This window comes from Leptonychotes weddellii, chromosome 3, assembly GCF_054177405.1.
Source record: "Leptonychotes weddellii isolate Sample4059 chromosome 3, ASM5417740v2, whole genome shotgun sequence".
Lineage (NCBI taxonomy): Eukaryota > Metazoa > Chordata > Mammalia > Carnivora > Phocidae > Leptonychotes > Leptonychotes weddellii.
This window is the reverse complement of record NC_138371.1, coordinates 16425801-16449952: the sequence shown is the minus strand read 5'-3', so window position 1 is coordinate 16449952 and position 24152 is coordinate 16425801. Positions and strand designations below refer to the sequence as shown.

The window sequence follows — 24152 nt, the reverse complement described above, 5'->3', positions numbered from 1 at the left end:
CCAGCCCCAGGGGAGGCGCTGTGGAGAGACAACCGCCTCGTTCCTGGCTACCATTCAAGCCTCGGAGAGCCAGACTCCGCAGCCTGGCTCACCCAGCACTACCTGCGTCTCCCGAGCAGCGCAGCGGGGCCCGGCTCCTCACGGGGCCTGGAGATGGAGGCTGGCAGCAGAGACGACGACAAGTGTAGGAGTCCGGGTGGCTGCACGCACGACACACTAACTTTATTCACATTGATACAAAAGTAGATTTCTCTAGAAATGGTCTCTTGTGCCAGAGGGCGAGAGTGGAGTGGCACGTGGCAGGAGGGCAGGGGAGGGGGCCTGAGGAAGGCAGGGAGGGCAGGGGCCAGAGTGTGGGCCAGAGAGGCAGGGCGGCAGGCAGCGGGGGCTGGACAAGCAAGAAGGGCGGGGGTGGGGGGGTGGCAGGCCCTCCACCCGGTTCCGTCCACACGGGCATCCTGGGAGCTCTCGGAAGAACGGGAGCTGGGGGCCAAGGAACTCAGGCAGGAGAAGGCTCTGGGTGGAGGACTTTCCTCTGCTCCTGGCTGGCTGCCAGCCCCCCACGCCCCCATGGGACTTCCCGGGGGTAGGTCCGACCCTTCCCACATCCTCTTCTTTACACTTCTCTCGGACGACTGGCCATGCCCCAGAGGGACCGAGGCGGTGGGGGCGGGGGGTGAGGAGGGGGTACACAGATAGATGCTCACACAGGCAAAGAGGGAACAGAGGCTGGTCTGCCCACTGAGGGGCCCCAGGGGTCTCACTGGGGCAGGGCCTTGAGGATGGCGTTCACCTCCTCCGCCACGGCTGTCAGAGCAAATTCAAACTGGTCCTGGGGAAGGGCAGGGGGAGGATGGTCATGGAGAGGGGGTGCGGGCTTTTGGAAGGGGGAGCCGGGGAGGTCACTTGGGTGAGGGGGAGTCCTCCTGGGGAAGGTGAGGGCAGGTGGGGGAGGCAGGCTGTTGCTGGTTTCCCTGGAGGAGGCCGGCAGCTCGGGTCAGCACAGGGAGGAACAGTCACCTTAGAGCGGACGAGGCCAGGCCGTTGGTCACGGACGTGCTCCAGGGTGGCAGCGATGTCGATCTCCTTTACTCCTGGAGATTGAAGAGGGCACAGGGCTGCTCAGGGGTTGTCCAGAGGAGGAGAGGACCCAGAAAGCCTGGAGCGTCCTGGGCTGGGAGGCTTAGAGGAGTGGGCAAAGCCCGGGGGTGTGATAACCGGTCCCTCCAGGAGCTCCTGTGAGCCTGGGTGCTGGGACAGCTCATCGGGGCGGGGCTGCGGGCGGTGGGGAAGGCCCTCACCTTTTGCCATGCGGTTCAGTACCATGTCAATGAGGATGTAAGTGCCAGTCCTCCCTGCACCGTCGCTGAAACGAGAGATAATGACAGGCTCAGCTTGGGACCAGCAGAAAGGGGGAGGGGCAGAGGAGATAGGGAGGCTTGGGGTGGGGAAGATACTGGTGGGGCCGTTTAGGCTGGGCTCGGGGAGGGCATGAGTGAGCTGAGGAGGCAGCGATCATAGCCCCTGGGCCCTGGGAATTGGGCCTTGAGTGGGGAACCTGTGCCCCACGGGGTGTCACTTGGGTAGTGGGCCAGCCTAAAAGCAGAGCCCTGGCTCAGTCCTAAGGTGGAAACAGCCAGAGGGGATGGGAATGGCCCTTTCCAGCCTCTGGCCAGGCTTTGGTTCAGGAAACTTTTTTCTTTTTTTTTCCTTCTTCTTTAACCATTTAAAAATGCGAACACCAGTCTTAGCTCATGGGCCGTTGAAAAAAAACCAGTTGGTACGTTAAACTTGGCCCTTGGGCTGTTGTTGGCCAGCATCAAGGGGCTAGGCAGGCAGCATGCATGGGAGATGTGCCCAGGGCGGAGGACCAGCGAGAGGGGCGGGAATCAGGAATGCCCCACCTCGGGGCCCTCTGGCCTGGGCTGCCCTGTCCCCTGTGATCGCCACCCCTGCCCCCAGCTCGTCCGCACGCACCTGCAGTGCACAATGATGGGGCAGGAGCGGCCCCGGTAGCATTTGTTCACTTTCCTGCAACAAGAAGTGGGTGTGAGGGCAGGGAGACACCAGCACACCCCTGGGGGCCTCTCTTTCTTCTTCTCCCCACGTGCCCAGGGCAGAGGAGGGAAGAGGGCTGGAGGAATGAGTCAGGGCAGGAGGCAAAGAACCAGAGATGGTGTGGGTGGCCCTGGGCTTGCCTTGTCACTTAATGAGCTAGGTGCCAAGCGATGCACCTGGGAACGGCTGACTTGGCCTCTTTGAGCCTCAGTTTTCTTGTCTGTAAAAGTGAGGGTGATAATAATAGTAAACCTCTTCTTAGGGTTCTCACCATGATTGCATGAGATAATCGATGTAAAGAATTAAGCATAAGGCATACAGTGGGTGCTCAAAAAATGGTAGTACTATTAATGATACTACATCATATCAATAGCCACCTCTGCTAAAGTCCAGGGAGAATAGGCTCTCTGGTGACTTCAAGGGTGTCAGTCTTGTCACCTTCCTGCTCTGCCCCTCTGCCCTCCTTTACAACTGCCCAGGCTGTTCCCCTCCCCACTCAGGCCCTTGTAGTCCTCACTAGCAATGAGGTCAGGTAGCCATAGGCACAAAGTTCTTTTGACCAGGGGAGGACGACCTCTCAGCTCTGAATGTTATGCGGCTGTCGGTCTCCCGGAATCAGCCTCATCTCAGCCCAGGTGCTCTGTGGTTGGGTCATATTTAGACCTGGGGTCCACTTGGACCTCAGACTCTTTTCTGTTACCCTGACTGCTGCCCTCTCAGCAGGGAGCAGGGGATTTCTCCCTTCCTCAGTGGCCTAGTCTAACCTGCCCTTGTCCCTTATGACTTTCCTGCTTGGAGAGTTACCTGCAGAATCCTGATACCCTCAGTGGGCCAGGACCAGGGAGGACTACCTGAGGAGTTATTAGATTGTTTCAGGGGAAGCTTGGAACTTAATGGTCTACCAGTGTGATTCCCCCAGACCTGCAAGGGCTAGGTGACTCTGAATGATTTTACAGGAGTCCACATGATTTTCTAGCAAGTTGTCTCATGTGTTAGGGAGCTGGGGTTGAACAGAAGTCTCTGCAGTAGCTCCCAATTGTTTAATAATAATGACAATGAATCGTATCTAGAATTCATCGAGCCTTTGCTGTGTGCCAGGCACTTAAACGAGATTTTACAGACTTTATCCCATTGACTCTTGTAACAACTCCCTAAAGTATGGGTCATCATCCTCATTTCACAGGTAAGAAAACAGAGATCAAGAAACTTGTTTGGGGTCACTTTTTAGCACTTAAAAAAAAATTAGTTTGCCTTCCCTCTGGTGGACCTTTAGCAAACCATATTTATTAGGCAGCAGTTAATTTGCTCTGGGTGTCCAATGGCAACTGAGTTTACATACTTCTGGCCTAAAGCAATATAATCTTTCAGCTTACCTGTGCAGTCTTAAAAACGCTCCATGCACTAATTCTATAAAGATTTTTTTAAATGTGGAAAACAGAAAATAGCTCTATGACCCCTGGCATTGCTTTTGAGAAGCCCGCGTCTCGGGCTCCAGGGGGCCCAGTTAGAAACCATTATCCTGAGGCTCAGAAACTATCCCCAGCTGGGGCACCTGGCTGGCTCAGTGGGAAGAGCATGCGATCTTGGGGTCCTGAGTTCGAGCCCCACATTGGGTGTAGAGATTACTTAAATAAACTTAAAAAAAAAAAAAAAGAAACTATCCCCAGCTTCCCAGCCCAGCTCTGCTCCTCCGCTCTCTGCCCAGCACCTGGAGACCTCAGGCCAGCCTGGCAAGAGGCAGAGAAGCAGGTGAAGGCTGCAGTGTGGGCAAGGGGGGAGATTGGGGGTGCTGGAGGACTGGCCTGGTCGGGGGGGCTGTTGTCAGAACAGGCAAAGTCCTCTAGTTAGCTTCCTGTCCCGGCCCCCACCGGCTCCCCTGAGTCCCCAGCAATCCCAAGATCCTCCGCACTGCCTTTGATAGTGTTTGTCTGCTCCGAGTCCCTCGCCGCCCCCACCCCTAGCCCCCAGCTCTCCCAGCAGCCTTCATGGGGCCCCTGGGCCCACAGTCCTGATTGGATTGTCCTGTCCATGCAGCGGCCACGCCTGCCAATGATCACTTTTGTGACTATGCAACTGGAGAGAGAACACTAGCTGCAGATCACAAAAATGACACTGGCAGCCGTGAGAGGGAGAGAGACAGAGGAGGAGGGTGGAAGAAGGACAGAAGGACAGAGTGGGGAGACAGAGGGAGGGAGAGACGGAGAGAGGCAGAGCGGGCAGGGAGGTGGAGAAAGCAGGGAGAGAGGGGATGGAACAGGGAAGAGCTGCAGGGCAGGAGAGATGGAGATAGAAAGTGGGACAGACTCAGGGACAGTGGGAGAGACAAAGAGATGAGGGGAGAGGCAGGGGGAGGGGTGAGAGAGGGAAAGGAAAGAAAGACAGACGGGGGAGAAATAACAGGCCAAGAAACAGCGAGGGATAAAGAAGGACAGATGGGCAGGAGGGAGTGAGAGACGAGGGCATAGCAGACCCAGAATATGCTGGAGATCCCCAACAGCAGCACAGGAGGCAACGAACAGGTGAGACAGGAGCCGGGACCCAGGAGAGGGAGGGAGCTTGAACTCAGGTGAGCCCTTCTTGGCGGCGGGGGTGATGGAGGAGCCAGACGCGGGGAGGCAGGGAGAGAAAAGGGGCGAGGGGGACACAGCAGGCAGAAGAGCAGAGAGCGGGAGCACGCGGGTGGAGGGATGCGTACAGCCAGCCAGAGCATCAGTCCGGGCTTGCGGGGTCTGGAAGGGGGCGGCTGGAGGTCGGAGGCCGAGGCTCCAGGTCGGGCTGGAGGGCCCGCCTCACAAGACCAGGGCCCCCAGGAGGAGCTGGTGGTCGGGGAGGCGGGGGGCGGCGGTGGGGACGCCCAGCTCCGCGGCCCCCGGCTCGCGTGCGGCTCTCTCCCCGCCCTGCCCCCCTCACCTGCGGAAGTCCAGCAGCGGCCGGGTGGACGCCGGAGTGCCCTCTGCCGGCCAGCTGAGGAAGTGGAACTGCGTGAGCGTGCGCGTCTCCTGGGTCTGCACGTTCTTCAGGTAGAAGCTGCGCACCAGGAAGTCCTCGCACCAGATGTGCTCGGACACCAGGTTCACCTGCCGAGGAGTGGGCCCGGGCCTGAGCACGGCAGCGCCTCTCCATATCGTCCCAGCCTCCCAGGCCGGCTCAAACTCTACATTCTCCCGGAAGCTTACCCAACCGCCCGCTCCTACTGCCCCAGCTGTCCCCAAGACCCCTAGTTGGGTGTGTCGCTTATGGGCTGCTCAGGACAACGGGTGGCTTTTCCGCCCAGACACAGCTACTGTGGGCTTCTTGAGGTCAGACTTCCTCCTTCCTCACAGAGTCTAGCAAAGCGTCTGTGCTACACACACCAAAAACTTTGATGAGATTCTATAATATTTTTATTCGTCTCTTTTCCTTTAAGCATGAGCAACACCAATAAAAAAAAAAAAAGCTTTTAAAAAAGACTGCTGAAAAGAAAAGAAAAAAAAAATAAAAGAAAAAAAAATAAATAAAAAAGAAAAAAACAAAAAACCCCAAAAAATTAAAAAAGAAAGAAAAAATATAAAAAATAAATTAAAAAACAAAAAACAGAAAACAGAAAAAAGAAAAAAGAAAAATAAATAAATAAATAAAAATTTAAAAAGACGGAAAAAGGGAAAAAAAAGACTGCTGAGTGCTCATCGGATGATGAAAAACTACTATCCGGTGCTCCCCCAGTAATGAGAAGCTTCTGTTTTCTCTTAGTGTCTCCTGCTTTACAGGGGGTCACCTTCCACGTGTCAGGACTCTGTTCCTCTTTTCTCGGCTTTGCCTCTCCCCAGTCCCCCGCCCCCCCCCCCACCTATCTTCTCTCCTAATGAAAAAGTTTGTTTCTATTCTATACGTGACTGATGGTTATTTCTTTCTTGGCTTTGGAAACTCAGAGGTAAGTGAGGCTAGATTAACGTAGGTCTTAATGTTGGTCTTTGGTTTTACTTCTCTTCCCTGTCTCATATACTCTCGGCTTCCAGCTTCTGACCTCAGTTTTGGTGGTTTTATAGTTTTATTTCTGTACCTTTCATCATAGGTCCCTACAAATGCTTTCTGGCCCTGGCTTGACACACACGTATAAATGTATAGTACATGTATGTGTGTGTGCATGTGTGTGTATGTGCATATGCATTCATACATGTATGAATGGTTCACCGTCCACTGTCTCCATTCCCATCGTCCCCCGGCTATGGGGTCTTGCTGACCTCATATACATGGTAGAGGGAGGACCCCTCATCTGGCCAGTAGCGGTCACACTGCTTGACACCATCCTCCACCAGTGGGGTCAGCATGACGATGACGGTGCAGCCACTCTCCCACACCATCTAGGGACAGAGACGCCATTCTAACCTCTCTGGCTGCCCTCAAAGACCACTGGTCCCTGGAGAAGCCCTCCTTCCAAGAACTCACCTGCCAGAAGTCTGCAATGGTATGGGACAGCGGGCCCTGTGTGGCTATGTAGGCTGGCATTCGCGGGTCGTGCTCGATCTGGGGCAGGGAAGACACATCATGAGTCAGAGTGGGAAATGCTACAGTGGAGAGGCTTGGTCGGAGGGAACGGGCCAGGATCTGGGAGAGCTTGAGAAACCCCCATTTCCACGCCAGGACATCAGGCCTCATAATTCCAGGGCGTCAGATGGAGCGGATGGTGACCAGAAGGAAATGGAGTTTATGCAGGCAGGATAAAAACGGGGCGGAGGAGGGGGCTGGAGCCAGGGCCACTTACAATGGGGCTGGCATTGATGTAATCACTCCGAGAAGGGCTGCTCTCCACCTTCAGCTTGATGCGAGCGTGATCATCTGCACAGACCCCACATCCCACCTCAGATGCCCCTCCAGTTATTGGGGTCCTGCTACCTCTGCCACTTGGCCTGAGCCAGGAGCCCAGCCCTTCCCCCCAAGCCCTCCAGGGCTCCCAGCAGAGAGAGCTGGGCCGGTTGACCAGCAGGACTCACTCACAGGGCAGGAAGTCGGGGTGGCGGTTCTTTTTGACGTTGCCCTCCCCCTGGGCCGTGGCACAGGTGTTGGGCTCTGCCTGGTAGGCACACAGGGCCTGCCACTCCTTGGCTAGGCGGTCCCGGTTCCGCAGGTGGTCCTCCATGTACGCCTGCAGGGATACCACAGCCTGGCTCTGGCCCTGCCTCTTCCAGCATCCCGTCCGTTCAGCCCCTCTGGGCCCCGGCCCTGTCCTGACCAGGATCATGTGTCCCGTGGAGATGTCCATGTTGGCCTGGGCGGGCTCCTCGCACCAGGACGGCGTGCTGCTGTGGGAGCTGGGGCTGGCCTGGGCCGCGTCACTAAACTGGGAGGACACGCTGCTCACGCGAGAAGGCTCCGGCGGACCCTCCGCCCGGTTGAACAGGGACTTTGTGGCCATGTGCTGGCGGCACAGGTCCTGCAGGAGAAAAGGTCAGGCAGGGCCCCAGGGCCCCTGCAGCCCTTTCAGCATCGTCCTGGGCTCCGTCCTAGGCTCATCCTGACTGATTGTGTATGAAACCCATCTCCTCCGGGGGAGGCTCCGCTGCCCTGGTCCTCATTCTTTTCAAGGCTGTTCTGTTTGGGCGGTGCCTCTGACAACCTCAGAGATGAGAGTGGAGTCCCAGAAGTGTGGCCCTGGAATGAACCTTAGGAAGCATCTGCTCCCAATTCCCGCCCACTCAAAATGTCCCCGCAACGCCCCTGCTTGGGTTTCTGTAGCCCCAGCCCGGGTATTCCCAGGCATGGGTGCTCACTCCCCATCCAGCACCCCACCCTCACCCCATGTGAGACCCAGACTCCCAAGGCCCTTCCATTCCCTCTCATCTACAAGCTTTCGGGGCCACACACCTGGTACTCAAAGGTAGTGTCACCATGGGCCCCCTCAGGCCCTAGGGCTGCCAGGCGCTCCTTGTCCCGCTGCCGTGCATGCTGCCGCACACACAAAGCCACGGCCAGAGCCACCAGCAGCCCGGCCACGCCTGCCAGGGCCACCAGAGTGAGCAGCACTGAGCGCATGGGAGAGGTGCTGCGGGCTGGTCGGGGAAGGACTGCAGCTGCCTCCTCCCTCTGTGGGAACAAGGCTAGAATCAAGGGGGGCAGTGGCAGGGGAGATTTAGGAGCTGTTCCACAACCCCTGACCCCCCATGCCACGCTCCCTGCTAGGGCATCTCCGAGGGCAAAGCTGGGAGGGCAAGGGCATGGTGGCACTAGCAGAAGGGCTCAGACAGACCCAAGATCCTCCTTCTCGATCCCCATCGGACCAACTCAAGCACACCGCGCTGCCTGAAACTTAGTGGATGACCCCCACTAGGAGTTTTTGCATTTAAAAAATGAATGTAGAGGAGTTTGGAGAGTCGCAAGGAATCGAAGAGTAGAATGTGCGGCATCAGTGTTGGATGCAGAATAGAAATCTATTTTGAGTTTAATGTCCTTACTGCATAGCGTTTTCCTTGGAATTTAGAAACTTTGCTCCATAAGGCTATGGACACCTCAGGTGGTTCTTCCAAGCAGGAGGCCTTCCTACGGGAAGACTGGTCCTGCCCTTGAGGAGGAGGAGGAGGGGGGAGAGGGAGGGAGGGAGGGAGGGAGGCAGGAGGGGCAGCCACTGGGGCCATCTGCTGGCCAGAAAGTGAACCGCATGGGGAGGGCTGCTTTGGCAAAGCCTGTGGGCCAGCCAGGTACATGAAGTTTCAGCTCTGGTTTTCCTGCCAAGTTTGCCCCCATCTCTTGTGGGCAATGTCAGCCCTCTGGGGTTTCAGCTGATTCTTCGGTTAGCTCATACCTGTCCCACTCCTGTCTGCAAGATCTGGAGCCCTGTCTGTGCTTCCAGTTCCGACTTCACCAGCCCTGCGGGGAAGCTGTGGGTCAGACTCTCTCCAGCTCCATGTGGTCTCCACCCCACGTCATGCTATGCTAGGTGGCAGGCAGGGCCCATGTGTGTTGGGAATATTTCAAGGGGGGCATCAGCCACAGGCCTGGGTATGTCCTACTAAGGCTGGGGCTGGGACCAGGCAATATTTACCAGCTTGCTGGGTCACATCAGCCAAAGACAGGTTCTGTTCATTGTGTCGGATGCGGAAGGTGAGGGCCGGTCCCACCACACTGCCAAACAGGAGCTACATTACTGCCTCACCCACCACAGACCCCAGACTGTAACAGAGAGGCCAGCTCTGGCCCTCTCCCACGAGAGGATGAAGCTGGGGCTGATCAGACATGCCTTACAGGGATGTTTGAGAGAAATGCTGGATGAGGCCAGCATCCAGTGTCTGTGTGTGTGTGTGTGTGTGTGTGTTGTGGGGGGCACCTTCAATGCAGCTAGGAGCATCTCTGACCCCACCTTGGCCACTTACCCAAGACTTTGTCTTCCCTTCCTTCCCTGAGCCCCTCCAGCCACCTCTCCCCTCAAGCTACCTTCTAGATCCTGGCTGCCCCAGCTAGATACCAGCCCCACCTGATGTTGATGAAGCTGCCCGAGGACACGTGCACATGCTCAGCTAGGATCTCCAGCAGCTTGACTCCTGCAGCAAGACTCAGGGGCCTGAAGGTGGAGAGCAGGGAGAGGAAGGAAAGTGGGGATCCTCTTGGCCACTTTCTTGAAACAAACTACCTCCTGGGGTACAGAGGAGCCCCCCTCTGTCCACTTCACATCTGGATTTCTGCTCTCTGCTTCTCGCCAGGCAGGCCAGCCCACGCAACACCCCCTCCCCAGGGGAGCCGGTGGGGGGGACTGGAAGGCTTGCCCCGGCTGAAGCCCTTACTTCTGGTCAGTGACAATGTAGCCATACTCCTCTGCTGATGGCTGAGCTGCCGGCCGCCTCACCACCGGGGGCTGGCTCTGGCCCAGTGGACTTTTCTTCTCCAGCAGGACAGGTGTGGCAAGGTGGCTAGCAGCTCTGGGGGACTCGGAGGATCCAGAGCTCAGCACCCGCTGGGCTTTACTGGAAGTGGGGCTGGCAGTGGGGTATCCAGGCAGGGAGGGTGTGGGGGGTGGAGGCTCCGCCGTGCTTCCACGCTGCACCTGCTCCTCCGTTGTCTGTTTGGAAGAGAGGATAGAGGTGTGGTCTCTGGATGATAGAGGGGATGGGGGGGTTGGGGGTCCACATCTTAGGGACTCTGAGGTCCCTAAAGAGGACCTTGGGACTTGTTTCTTTCTACCCTCCCCCAGGACCCAGGGCAGCACTGGGCACAGAGAGGTCACCCAGAAAAGTGAGTCAGGTGGATGAATGAATGAATGAATGAATAAAAGATTGAATGAATGCAACATGATCAGTAATGGTCCACAAGATGGAACTGGAGTGGGGGGAACCTCTGGAGTGAGGGAAGGTGGTGTTAGGAGAAATGAACAGGCAGGTAATGGTTTTTAGACTTCTGTTTAGCCACAAAATCTCAGAAGTCGAACATGTGAAAAGGATAGAGCTCTTCAGGCTACAGGGGGGTCAGGAGCCTGCATGCAATTCCCCTCTTCACCTAGGGATCCTCAGAGCAGGGTCTGAAATGACTGTAGTGAAAAAAGCAGCAAATTGAGAATTCCAGCTTCTAGACCCAGCTCTGCCATCAAGTTGAGGTGAGATCTTAAGGCAAGGACTTGCAGGCTCTGGGCCCTGGTTCCCCCACAAATGAGGAGTGTTGGAAGATACAGATCTGGATCCCAATGCTGAGGTTTAGATTTTGACAAGGGGGTTTGCTGCTAGGGGCACTATGGGTCAGGGAGGTGCCGCAAACTCACTTTCTTGATGTCAGCTCCAACATTTACAACCCCTCCTGTAGAGACAGGAAAAACAAGACTCTGGGCAAAGGGCCAAGGTGAAGGTCCATACAACACAGGTAGGAAAAAGGGCCAGCGACCCTGAGCCTGTTGCATCTGCTGTGGCCTCTTTTTCCTCAGTCAGTGACCCAGCCCTGCCTTTGGTCTCATCCTAAGCATGGTCTCATGCCTGTTTGCTTTCTACCTTATAATTGTTTTATCAGCTCCTTCCAGAGTTATTGGCCACACGTCTCAAAACTATTTGTCCAGTCCTCCCCCACCCTCAATTACTGGCTTCACTTGGCATTGGCCACTTCCTTCCTTAGAGGCTGTTCCTCGGTGCCTCATGATCCCTGCTCATACCCCCTGTTGGCTTATTCTTCCATTACCCCCCCCCTCCAGTTCTTTCCCGCTCTAACTCAGCTCACCACCCCACTCCCTCGCTTCCTGCCCCTGGCAGGCAATGACCCTGTGTTCGTGTCTCAAAAGAGCTCCCTTCTCTGCCCCCTGACCTTCCCCTCTAGGCTTGTGGGCCTGAGAGGTGGGCTTGAGAGGCGGGGCAAGGGGCCATCACGTAGCTGGTGGTTGCTGGTCTCTCTGTCTGGACACTCACCCAGATTTCGTCCTGCGCCCTTGGGCAGCAGCTGCAGCAGGGTGGAGAGGGTGGAGAGCTGCTCAGGGGTCAGCTGACGCAGCTCCACCCCATAGCCCACCAGCACAGCTGCCAGTCTCTGGAGAGTCACGTCTGCTGGGAGCCAGACACAGAGCTTATGGCGAGGTGGTGGTGGCGAGATGAACTTGTGGGAGGCATGTGGGCGCGGGAGGGTACTAGCACACTTAAGAGCTTCCTCTCCGACCCCAGGACACTGATGCCCTCCACCCTCCAGCCCTTGCCCACGCTTTGGGGGAATGGCCTTCTTAGGGCCAAGACCAAACTTCAGGCCCACCATGGACATCTTGACTCTCCAGCTGCAGAAGAGTTATGTTATCTCCACCCCGCACGGTACCCCCACTGCCTACCTAGTGCCTGGCATAGACTGGGTTGTCAGTAGACGTTAGTTAAATATATGAATGACTTTAAGGACAAATTAACAAATGCATGGGTCGTTAGGAGGGAGCCCCTGAATGCAGCCCCCACAGGAAGGGAACGGATGCTGAGAACTCTGTTACCTGGCAGCTCTGCTGGAGAAGGAGGTTTCTCCCTGCGACCTTCTAGCCCTTCCTCCTCATAGCCCTCTGAGGAGTCCTGTGCCCGGCTGCTGTCCCCTTGCTCCGGAAGCCTTGGTGCCCTGGCCCTGCTGGGCACTGGCAGCTCCTGGGCCAGGTAGAGAAGCCCTGACTCCTGGAAAAGTTGACCAGGTGAAGGCCCTGGAGGGTCCCCATAAGAGTGGTCAGAGGGAGCCCCAAACATGCCCTTGGAGGCAGTTCTGCTGAAGAGGGTAGAAGGTTCAGCCTTGGGCAGGGGGCCGACACTGACCATCCCTGGCGAGCCCTCTGAGCCCCGGGAGCCATCGCGGGAGCCAAACTGTGGGGAAACCAGAGATCCGGGTAAGAGCAGGTATAGGGGCTCAGGGATAGGTGTTGGGGTGGGGCCAGTGTTTAAGGCTCACCTGATGGAACAGGTAGGGCTGCAGCAGGGCAGGTTCATAACTCAGAGCAGGGTGGGGGGCCTGCGGGGGTAGCAGCAGGTGCTCCAAGAGAGGAGGCAGCAGCTCAGCCTGCAGAGGGGAGAGTGGAGAGCCCACCCCAGCTCCACCCCCACCCACTGGAGGTTGAGGAAGCCGGTGCTGGGCTGCAGGGGTGGAGCCAGTAGGGATGCCCTGTAAGAGCAGCTCCCCAGCGGGACCAGGTCTCCGGGGCACCAAGCCAGATCTGGGGAAGAAAGCAAAGTGGACGTGTGTGTGTTGGTTGTGTGGGGCAAGGACATACAGAACCTACAGGAGGCAGAGATGGTGGGACCAGACAGGCTCAGCAGTTTAGAGTAAACATGCCCTCTTAAGAAATGAGATAGGCTCAGGGGAAGAGAGTAGCATGGGGAAGGGCCAGAGGGCCAAGCCTGGGCACAGGTCATTGCCTCCCTGGGAAGCATGCCTAGGTCCCTGAAACACAGCAGGGGAGGTTAGGGATGTGTGAGACGAGGAATGGAGGAGAGAATGGGTGCAGGAGAAGGCAGCCAGGTACCTCTATAGATAAACTGTGGCTGGAGTCTGCCCCGTTCCTCCTGTATTCATATCCCCACACCTGGCTCTCCAAGTGTGTGGTCAAGCATTCGGTTCAAAGATTCAGTACTTCCCTTCCCCTCCCCCGCCCCCCGCCAACTCTGCCCTTCTACCCCACTCTGCCTTTTTCATCCTGCTATCATTATTGGGGCCCCATGGCCCTTGTTGACTTTCCTCTGCTTGCAGGGTCTGAACAATGCCTTCAGAGGCCCTAACCACAGAAAGATGATGGTCTCTCCACATACACTTCCACATAGTAATGAAATGGAACATTAAACATTTTCCGTATGACAAAATTCTCATTTGTCCCATGCTGACTCCTTTGATGCTTCTTTTAAATTATGAAACGTCCAAGTTTTTCAAAACTTTTTTTTCCTGCTGTTTTGCTGGATCCCTGGGGTGAGCTCAGCTCATACTGAGCATGTGAACATGTCAGATGACCACTCCTGAACCTCTTTTACCCGTGCCTGAGGCTGCTGACCTTGGTGCCCATTTCCCTCCCCCTTCCCTCTGTCCATTAGGACAGGACCACAGACCCACCAGCCTTGCCATGTTAGAGCTATTGAGAAAGGATGCCTACCTCTCCCTTGGACGGGGCTCTGGGGGGTGAAGCCTGGGGATGCGTTCCATCTCCTGGGAGATCACATACTGGGTGAGGTCATCGTGCCAGGACAATCCTGCCAGGGGACAGGATAGGGTGAGTTGGCTTGGGAGAGTCTGAGGGCCCAGTAACAGGGACCAGTGGAAATCAAAACCGCACTCCCTACCCTGCAGTGTATTGAGTTTGGCAGAGCAGAGGGGCAGTGGAGGTGGTCCAGAGACCTGGTGGGTAATCTGAGCTGTTCTCTTCCCACACTCAGGTACAGATTTTGGAGTCAGACTGCCATCAGTGAGACAAAGTTTGAATCCTCTGCCATTTCTCATTGTGCAACTTTGGGCAAATTGCTGAACCTGTCCTAGCCTCAATTCTCTCATCTGTAAAATGGGGGTTGATACCTCCTAAGATTGTGATAATTAGAATAACCCAATATAACATGGTAAGAATAGTACCTGTCACATAGTGAACTTTAAACAGCTGCTCTTATCATCATCATCATCATCATCATTATTATTTCTATCCTTTTTGTTGATACTGAAACTTACTTTTCTTTGTAAAGTGGGAATGATACCTACTTCGTGGGACTATTGTGAAGCTCAAGTGCAATCAGAGAAATGGAAGTGCTAACAAAATTCTAAAGCACTATACACATTTTAAACCTTCACTGCCACCACCACCATCAATCATCTTATGCTGGGGCAGATCTCCTGTCTGACCCTTTCCTTTCATGAAACTGCTCTCATGAAAGGTCAGTTACCTATTCTAAAGGCATAATCTCCCACTCTCCACCCCCATTTCTTCTTTCCTGCTTCTGAGTTAATAGTCTGCACTGCTCCTAACTCATATTCTAAGACTGACTAGCATCCATACCTGCCTTCTTGCTTCTCAACATTAGGTAACTCATCCTATCAGAGGCCAATTCCTCCACTTGAGCACTGGATTTCATCTCTTACTACCTACTCAAGAACATCTTCTCCGCAATTTCCCATATTTCCTACATGATCATTTTCCTCTGTTCTCTACTGAATTATTCCCTTTAGCATACAAACATGATGGAATTCCTTTCATCTTAAAAAGTTACTGCATGACCCCACATTCCTCTCCAGTGATCACTCCATTTCTTTCCTTTTCTTTGCACCAAGACTCCTTGAAAGTGTTCTCTCCTGGCTGTATCCAGTTCTTTTCTCTCCTTCCCTCTTAATCCACTCTATTTAGGATTTTATTCCCACCTATTCTACCAAAATATTTTCATCCAAATCACCAGTGACTTCTGCTTATCTAAAGCCAGTGGCCAATTCTCTGATCTCATCTTACTTCACATAGCATCATTATTTGACACTGTTGATCACTCCTTCCTCTGCAATACACTTCCATTTGATTTCTAGACACTGAACATTCTTGTTTTTCCTCCTACCTCCTTGGCTCCCCCTTCTCAGTCTCCCTTGTTGGTTCCTCTCCTTGTCCTGGTCCTCTTAATATTATAATTCTCTAGGCTTCTTCTTCACATACACTAAATCGTTTGGTTATCTCATCTACCTCATGGGTTTAATTGTCATTAATATGCCAAAGAATTCCAAATTCCTATCTCCACTCCAGAATCCTCCATCTCTCTTTCAAAATCCAATCTCATACTCTCAATTTCCCACTCTACGTGAATGAATACCTTAAATTCAGTATATTCAAAACTGAACACCCCTCCCCAGGTTGATCCTTTTGCATAGTTAATGACATCTCCATTTACCCAATTATTCAGGCAGTAAAACCTGGTGTCATCCTCAACACTTCCCTTTCTTTCACAGCATTGTCCAATATTTCATGAAATCATGCTTACTGCCTTTAAAATATATGCAGAATTCTGTCATTCCTTTCTACCTCCCTGCAACCACCTGATCCATGCCACATTCATCTCTTACATGAGTTACTGTGGTAGCTTTTCACGATCTCCCTGCTTCTACCCTTGACTCCCTTCCGTCTATTCTCAACAAGAACAAGCACGATCCTTTTAAAGTAGAGGTGAGGGGCGCCCTGGGTGGCTCAGTCAGTTAAGCAACTGCCTTCGGCTCAGGTCATGATCCCAGGGTCCTGGGATCGAGCCCTGCATCGGGATCCCTGCTCGGCGGGAGGCCTGCTTCTCCCTCTCCCACTCCCCTTCCTTGTGTTCCCTCTCTCGATGTCTCTCTCTCTGACAAATAAATAAATAAATAAAATCTTTATTTTTTTAAAGATTTTATTTATTTATTTGTCAGAGAGAGAGAGAGAGCAAGTGAGCACAAGCATGGGGAGAAGCAGGCAGTGGGAGAAGCAGGCTTCCTGCTGAGCAAGGAGCCCGATGTGGGACTCGATCCCAGGACCCTGGGATCACGACCTGAGCTGAAGGCAGACGCTTAATTGACTGAGCCACCCAGGTGTCCCTAAATAAAATCTTTAAAAAATAAAATAAAGTAGAGGTGAGCTTATGCACCCCTATGCCCAAAACCTTGTCATGGGTTCCTCTTTTACTCAGAGTAAAGACAACATCCATCCATACATTCTCTTATAAGTCCCTATGATGATCTGCATCCCTTCCCCCAACACCTTCCACTTTCCCTCTCTATCACTCCTCTACAGCCAGACCATGGAGGTGCTCTCCATGGTATTCCTCAAACTCATGATCCTGCTTTAGTAAAGGCTTTTCTAGCTCTTTGATCAGGTTGAAACACTGCCCCCAGATAACCTTCTGGAAAACACCTCCACTTCCTTGATGTCTTTGTTCAAATTTCATAGTCTCAATAAGGTCTACCTTGACCACTCAATTTGATACTGAAGCTTCCCACCCCACCATTTCTGACCCTTTTATCATGCTGTAAGATTTGGTTTTTTTTCTATGGCACTTATCACCTTATAATATACCATATATTTTCTAATTTATATATTGTATTCCCCTTACCCCCCAAAATGTAAGCCCCAGTAGACAGAGATCTTTGTCTGTTTTATTCCCTGATACATCCCAAGCACCTAAAACTAAGCTTGCCACATAGTAAGTATTCAATAAAAGTTGTTGAATGAGTGAATTTGATGGGTGGGGTGTTCTCCTGGCTGAGGACTCCAGAATTCACGGTTCTGGAGCACTCAGACAGTTTCAGGGAGTGGGCTGGTCCTAAGGAGATGGACACTGGCCTCTTGCAGTGGCTCCTTCTGTGAAGGCCTCCTCTAGACTCCTCCAAAGAGTCCAAGTGTGAATAGCCCATCTCTATGGTGAACAGCCCAAGACTCCTGTCTTGCCCCCTTCTCCAGCAAGGTCTGGAAAGGTGAGGCTCTAGAAGTAGGCGTGATAAGAATGTTTCATGAAGAGAAATTCTTGAGTCAGGTGGTCCCTCACTTCCCCACCCTTATCTAACAAAGCCCCAGTGTCTTTCCTTCAGTACAGATAGACCTCACCTTGGGACATGAGCTGTCGGAGCACACTTTGTAAGCGTTGAAGAACTGGAGAGGTGACTTGCAAAAGGGGCCGGGCCTGCCCCACTCCCACTTGGCACTGTCCAAACAAGCCATCTAAGAGCACAAAAGTGGTGTCAGCAGGGTGCTTGGACAAGAGGCTTTCCAAAGTCCAGGTTGCAAATGGGCATCACTCTCTCCATCTCCTCTCTTGGCTTCAGAGAACTCTGCTCCTTCAGGCCATTTTCTCTTCTCCCCAAGACTGGACTGGTATCCCTTCCCCCTTCCAGGCCTCCCGCACACTTCTTTCTTGTTGTGCCCCCTGTCTTGTAAATCCTATGCCTGGGCCTCACTCACCCTGAATACAGACTTCAAGGTGAGAGCAGAGTCTGCGGTCAAACAGACAGCCTGTAGAGGGAAAAGCGAGCAGAGGCTCAGACACCCACACACATAGAATGGTCAGAGAATGGACAGGCTGGGAAAGGGGGAAACAGATGGGGTCCATTCTTTCATCCTAAGAAAGGCTTTAAGCTGGGAGGAGAGTAGGGAAGAGGCTCAGAATTCTTAAGAAAAGGAAGCACAGGATCTGGCTTTGGATTTTAAGGATCTGAGAGTCTGGATCCTTTCCCTAAAAGCCTCAGTTTGCTTAACTGAGTGATGGGAATAAGGCTTCCAGGTGCAGGGGGCAGTGGAGGATCATATACTTCTACTCTCATAGAATTACTATGGGGGGAATTTTTGGCCAAATTCTGAGGAAAGTGAGACTTTCCTCCCCAAATCTCCAAAAGCGTTCTAACTACGATGGGCTGGGACTCAAAAGAGATGGAAACCCTAGCACACCTTCCCTCCGTGTGGGAAAGGGGTATGGGTGGGGTGTCTCTAAAGCAATGCTCCCCACACCATCCCTGCAGTCAGTGGCCCGGGAGCCGCTAGCGCTGTCCGCGGTGCTGAAGCTCTGAGTTGGGCCCCGCCGAGGGCCACCTAGCCTGGAAGCAGTTATGGGGGAGGGAAGGGTGCTAGGGTCAGGAGTCTCCACAAGACCTGACCCCTCCGCCGTTCCAGACTTCATTTGCCACTCTACCAACCCACAGGGCCACAGGAAGTACCTTGCATTGGTCTCCAAGCCAGGTGGGGAAGGAGGGTGTCAGACGATGAGGCTGCGCCCCTTCCCCCACGCGCCCCACCACCCCACCCTCCCCCGGCCCATGAGTCAGCGCTGACTGTCTCTGTCCGCTCAGATGTGAGTCAGCACCGGCTTGGCTGTGGGGAGGGGGACAGGAAAAGACCCTTCTCTCTTCACCCTCTTTTGCCGCCTCCCTTAGCCGTCCTCCTCTTATTGGAGATCAGATCGCAGCAATCTGCCTCTCTAAGCTTAAAGAGAAACCCTGGCCCCTCCTTCGGCCTGATCCTCTCCTGGGAGCTGGGACCCCCATGCTCGTGGCCCCAACTCCTACTGCCTGGACGTCAGGACTCCCTCTTCCTATCCCTACTTCCTACCCCCAATCCCTTAGCGCGTCACCACTTCTTTGGCTTCTCAGCGCGACTTCTCCCGTGGTCTTGTAGCCAGTCTCTAAATCCTTCTGTCCATATGCACCCCCATTCCTCCTCCCAAACCCGCAATCTTGCCCTGAGCCTGCTTCTCTTAGGTCCCGCCCCCGTATTCCCAGCCCCACCTCCAGGCCTACGCCCCTTTCCTCTCAGAAGCCCTCTCATCTTCCTCACCTCCCAGTGCTTCCCCCTACCCTACTCCAGACACATATTCTACCTGAGCTTCCTACCTTCGTGACACCCCTCCCCCACACCCCACCGAGTTTTGCTCCCGGCACCACCCTCCACCCCCCGCCCCACCCCCCGCATTTCCTCCTGACCGTGGGCACTGATGGCGCTGCAGCCTCCCGGGCGGCTGCTCAGCAGCAAGAGGCAGAGGAGCACCCGGAGACCCCCGGGTCCCCCGGGACCCCCAGGCCGCCGCGGGCGCCTCATCCTTTTGGGCTCGGCGCGCTCGCTCCCCGGCCACAACCGCAGCGACGCCGGCCGGAGCCAGCCACAGGGGCCGAGGCGGGGCCTGCCACTCCCCACCCACCTACGAGGCGGGGTCTATACGCCCCTCTCGCGGCAACTTGGCCAACCCTGGGCGGGTGGTGACGGCATCTCCACCCCCGGCTCTTACGCTTATTTGCGTCATACGTGGCGTAAGAGCTCTGTCTTACGGAGGTGCGTACCCGCAGCTCTTCTCCTCCACCAAATAGTAGGCGCTTCACTAGATTTCCCACTTGGCCCCACCCCCTTTTGACGTAATGTTTCACCCCAAGGACTACCACCTCTATCACTCAATCCCAAGGTTGGAGAAAAGGGCTACAGTTGGGTGGGAGCCAGGAAATATACGTGAGTCTAAGTATAAGCCCTAAAATGAGCATAAAAGTGAGTAGAATAGGTACTGTTACGCCTCTCAATTGATGGTACTGGTGTCATCCTTAACACCAGGGATGGTTATGCATGTGGGCCTGGATTCCAGCTTTAGCAATGCCACCTACTAGGAGTATAACTTTGGGCGAGTTGCTTAACCTCTCTGAGCCCAAATTCCTAATCTGTAAAAGAGATGTGCTAATAATTCCTACCTCTCAAGGTGGTTGTGGGGATTACTCGAGTTAAACTCATGTGGATCACTTAGAACAATGACTGTACTGGTAGATACTAAACACATGATACATACTCGCTTTTGTTATTAGCCTTGACTCTCTTTTCTTTTAACCCCTCCTGCCTCAAGCCTATCAACAATTTATGGTTTCTACCAGCAAAATGTATCTCCCATCTTTCTATTTCTTCTTTCCTCCATATTCACTACTTTATCTAAACCACTGTGCTCTTTCATCACGAATATTACTGTAATCATCTAACTAGTCTTTTGCTTTCACTCTTCTCACCCAATAAGCTAGGGAGTGAGCTTTCTAAAATTCAGATTTGATCACTTTATTCTCTTGCTTCTCGTTAAAAATTTTCCAAAATACAGGAAAAGATAGGGTACATAGTAAATACGCATATACTCATCATCTAGACTTAACAGTTATTGCTATTTTTCCAAATGTGCTTCTTTTAAAAAGTCAATTATAGACATTCTGTTTCCCTTATAGATGTTTCAATATGCTTCTCCAAGAAATAAGGATATTTTCCCACATAATCCAAATGCCCACCTAACAAAATTTACAGTAACTCTCTAATATCACTTAATGCTCAGTTCATATTCAAATTCTCAAATTGTTTCCAAAAATGCCTTTTTCCATCTGTTTTGTTCAAAATAGGAGTAAAAAAAAAAAATAGGAGTCAAAGACCACCATTGCATGTGGTTATGTTTCTTAATTCTCTTTAAATAATATAGACACCCCCCCCCCATTTTTGACATTGTCTTGTTGAATAGACCAGGTTAGTTTTTCTTTACAACTCCCCACCTTCTGAATTTGTCTGATAATTTCCTCATGATAGTTTTCCCTGTATTTCCCCTGTGTCTATCCTGTATGTTCCCTGCATTTTCTGTAAACTAGGAGTTATATCTAAAGTCTTGATTGGATCAGGTTAAACATTTTTTAAGCAAAATGCTTTATAGGTGATGCTTATGCGTCCAATTGTGTCATTTCAGGAAATGGGTAATGTCTGCCTGTCCTACTATTAGTGATGCTAAAATTGATCACTGGTTTAAGGTAAAGACAGATCACTGTATGTAAACTTACGTTTCCCTCTTGTGACTAATATGTAATCCGTGGGGTGATATTTTGGCACTGTGAAAATATTTAGTTCCCATCAACTTTTCACCTAATGGATTTGTTCTTCCTTGATGGTCCTCGACTAAATTATTTCATTAAGGCCGCAAAATGGTGACTTTTCTAATTCTATCATCCCTTTAACATTTATTAGCTGATATTATTTTATAAAGAAGAGTTTTCTTCATCAGCTGGGGTTATTTACCCTGAAATACAGCTCCAACTGGAAAGGTAGCATACATTCTTATTTTTTTGGTTTACCAATTTGCAGCGTAATGAATTTAGGTATAGTAGTTCCCTCCAACTGTGACAAATAAATTTTTTAAAAATATTTTAATGACGTTTCTTGTTTGATCATTACTATGGAAGTATGGATTTTCATATATTTAATGTGCATCAATCAATTGCAGTAATTTTTTTTATATTCAAATTGCCTCAGAATAAGTCAGTGAAAGCTCCTTTAAACTGTCTTTGAGGTCCTTTTGAAACATCCCATTAGAGGCGCCTGGGTGGCTCAGTCGTCTGCCTTCGGCTCAGGTCATGATCCCAGCTCCTGGGATCAAGCCTCACATTGGGCTCAGCAGGGAGCCTGCTTCTCCCTCTCCCACTCCCCTTGCTTGTGTTCCCTCTCTCACTGTGTCTCTCTCTCTGTCAATCAAATGAGTAAAAATCTTTAAAAAAAAGAAAAGAAACATCCTACTAATCACTGACAGTTCTCTTGCTTTCTATCACTCCAAGATGTACCAGGTTCGTCTTTTTTATTCCCTGCCCTAGACATGGAAGCAGCCATTCTTCCAAGAGACTTGGTAGCTTTTAGTAAGGACTGACTTTAGAGATCACAGTCTGGGATTTAAGGGTGATAATAGAAACTGAGATGACGTTGCTTATAGGCCCTTTCAGTGCACAGAGCTAGAATATTAAGATAAACACACACATTCACACCCACTCATATTTCCAACTAAAATTTAACTGTGATTTTTACTGAGCTCTTTTGATTTTGTACTCGTATCTCTTTATTCTTTTTTTAAAAACTTTTTTTAAAGATTTTATTTATTCATTTGAGACACAGAGATACAGAGAGAGAGAGCATGAGCAGGGGGAGAGGCAGAGGGAGAGGGAGAAGCAGGCTCCCCGCTGAGCCAGGAGCCCAATGTGGGGCTCCATCCCAGGACCCCAGGATCATGATTGGAGCTGAAGGCAGACGCCCAACCATCTGAGCCACCCAGGCACCCCCATATCTCTTTATTCTTACACTGAAAACTTTGATTTCTTACGACATTAATATAATTGCTTATATGTGTAATCGTACAATATAAATACAATAATTTACAAATAATAATGCAAATATTACCCTACTAATAAAACAATAAAGACATTTAAGATGTGTGGTAGTTCATTTTGTCCTTGGAATATAATCCCTTAGGGTATACCACCAAAATACTGCATGCTAAAGTCATTTGAAATAGCTCTTTTGTGTAGGCATTTTTACCAACTTGATATATAATTTGGTTTGTTTGTTTCAGTTTGTTCTCAACCATTCATGAGGAGAAGCTTTTTTTTTACTTTGTAATTTTATTTTTTGAATATGTAAAATATTTACATTTTTCAGAAATCAAAACTATATAATAAAATATACTCAGGGAATTCTCTGCACCTTCCACAATTTCTCCTGCCATCTTTTTTTTTTTTTTAAGATTTATTTATTTATTTATTTATTTTCCCCTATTTATTTGAGAGAGAGAGAGCGAGCACAAGCGGGGGTGGGGAGAAGCAGAGGGAGAGGGAGGGAATCCTCAAGCAGACTCCCCACCGAGCACGAGCCCAATGTGGGGCTTGATTCCAGGGCGCTGAGATCATGACCTGAGCCAAAACCAAGAGTTGGACACTCAGCAGACTGAGCCACCCAGCCACCCTCCTCCTGCCATCTTTATCACTTCACTCACTTATTTCCTTTTTTAAAACTGTGTAAATTGTGAAATAAAACAAACAGAAAAATGCATAAAACAAAAATGAACAACTCAATAAATTATCACAAAGTGAACACCCATGTAATCCAGGTCAAAAAATAGAACATTTCTAGCACCTTGGAAACCCTATCATGTCCCCCAGTCATTATCTCTTCCCAAGGGTAACCATTTTTTTTTTTAAGATTTTATTTATTTATTTGACAGAGAGACAGAGCACAGCAGGAGGAGCAGCAGGCAGAAGCAGGCTCCCCGCTGAGCAGAGAGCCTGACGCAGGCTCTATCCCAGGACCCTGGGATCAGGACCTGAGCCAAAGGCAGATGCTTAACTGACTGAGTCACCCAGGCACCCCCCAAAGGTGGCCATTATTCATTCTTTTTTTGACCCTATTTCTTTGCTTTTCTTTACAGTTTTATAACCTAAGGATGCATGATTAGGTTATGAAACTGTAAAGAAAAGTAAAGGTATATAGATTTTGGATTATCCCCGGTATTGGTTTATCATGAGTAGTGTATGTATACAGTTGTACATGTTTCCTGTTGCACATGTGTGCCAGGGGGAGCAGACAGCCTATAACAACCTTAAAGGGAGGAAGATGGGGGGAAAAAAAGACACCCTCTTCTCATTCTCCTCATTCCCTCCCTCTGATCTCTCCTAGGTATTCCCATTGTCCTAACCTAAAAGGATCCAGAAGAAGAGGGAGCTTATTGAAGTAGTCCATAGAGGTTAGCTTGTTGGGAGAGGAAATAGGGTGAGGACAAGTAGAGGGCAGATCCTAGCTGTAAACTTGAGGTATCTGGGTATCTGCTTTTGATCCCCCTTTCCCCCCTCTGTCTTTCTCTCTCTCTCTTTTTGAGAAATTATCTGTCAGTATAATTGTTACTCTTTTGTAGGTAACCTATCTTTGTCAACATTTTACTAGGCTGTCATTAGAGAGACATTTCTTTTCATTTATTCTCCTTGAGATTCAAAGAGCTTCTTGAATCTCTTGAGATTGGCTTGATGTCTTTCAGCAATTTTGAGGCATTCTCAGACATTATCTCCTTAAATATTGATTCTACCCCCATTTTCTCGTTCCCTTCTTTCTGGAACTCCAAGTAAATGTATATTAGACTGTCATGTGATATCTTTTATGGTTCTACCTTATCTTTTGTATTTTCCATTCTTTTGTCTCTCTGTACTTCATTTTGGATATTTTCTTTTTTTTTTATAAGACTTTTTTTTTTTTTAAAGATTTTTATTTATTTATTTGACAGAGAGAGACACAGCGAGAGAGGGAACACAAGCAGGGGGAGAGGGAGAAGCAGGCTTCCCGCAGAGCAGGGAGCCCGATGCGGGGCTTGATCCCAGGACCCTGGGATCATGACCTGAGCCGAAGGCAGACCACTTAACGACTGAGCCACCCA

The 24152-nt window shown here is 51.2% G+C and overlaps 1 protein-coding gene across 4 annotated transcripts; it reads right to left on the bottom strand.

The window, feature by feature from the left end:
- Nucleotides 1-197: 197 nt before the first annotated feature.
- On the bottom strand, nucleotides 198-19275 carry PTPRN (protein tyrosine phosphatase receptor type N). Of its 4 annotated transcripts, none has more exons than XM_081813558.1 (23): nucleotides 19249-19275; nucleotides 17384-17434; nucleotides 17030-17143; nucleotides 13595-13691; nucleotides 12406-12667; nucleotides 11966-12320; nucleotides 11409-11543; nucleotides 10778-10812; nucleotides 9810-10084; nucleotides 9503-9589; nucleotides 9074-9153; nucleotides 8834-8898; nucleotides 7900-8118; nucleotides 7268-7468; nucleotides 7033-7180; nucleotides 6800-6873; nucleotides 6484-6561; nucleotides 6279-6398; nucleotides 4969-5135; nucleotides 1978-2031; nucleotides 1302-1366; nucleotides 1021-1094; nucleotides 198-832 (listed from the first exon to the last, which is right to left on the bottom strand). In XM_081813558.1, the coding sequence occupies exons 3-23, from the start codon at nucleotides 17037-17039 to the stop codon at nucleotides 761-763; spliced, it is 2673 nt and encodes an 890-aa protein (XP_081669684.1). In that variant the 5' UTR covers nucleotides 17040-17143; nucleotides 17384-17434; nucleotides 19249-19275; the 3' UTR covers nucleotides 198-760. The 4 variants fall into 4 exon arrangements, with proteins under 4 accessions (XP_081669684.1, XP_081669681.1, XP_081669682.1 ...); XM_081813555.1 differs by lacking the exon at nucleotides 19249-19275 and adding an exon at nucleotides 18895-19146; XM_081813556.1 differs by lacking the exon at nucleotides 19249-19275 and adding an exon at nucleotides 18895-19145 and having other exon boundaries at nucleotides 11409-11540.
- Nucleotides 19276-24152: the final 4877 nt, after the last annotated feature.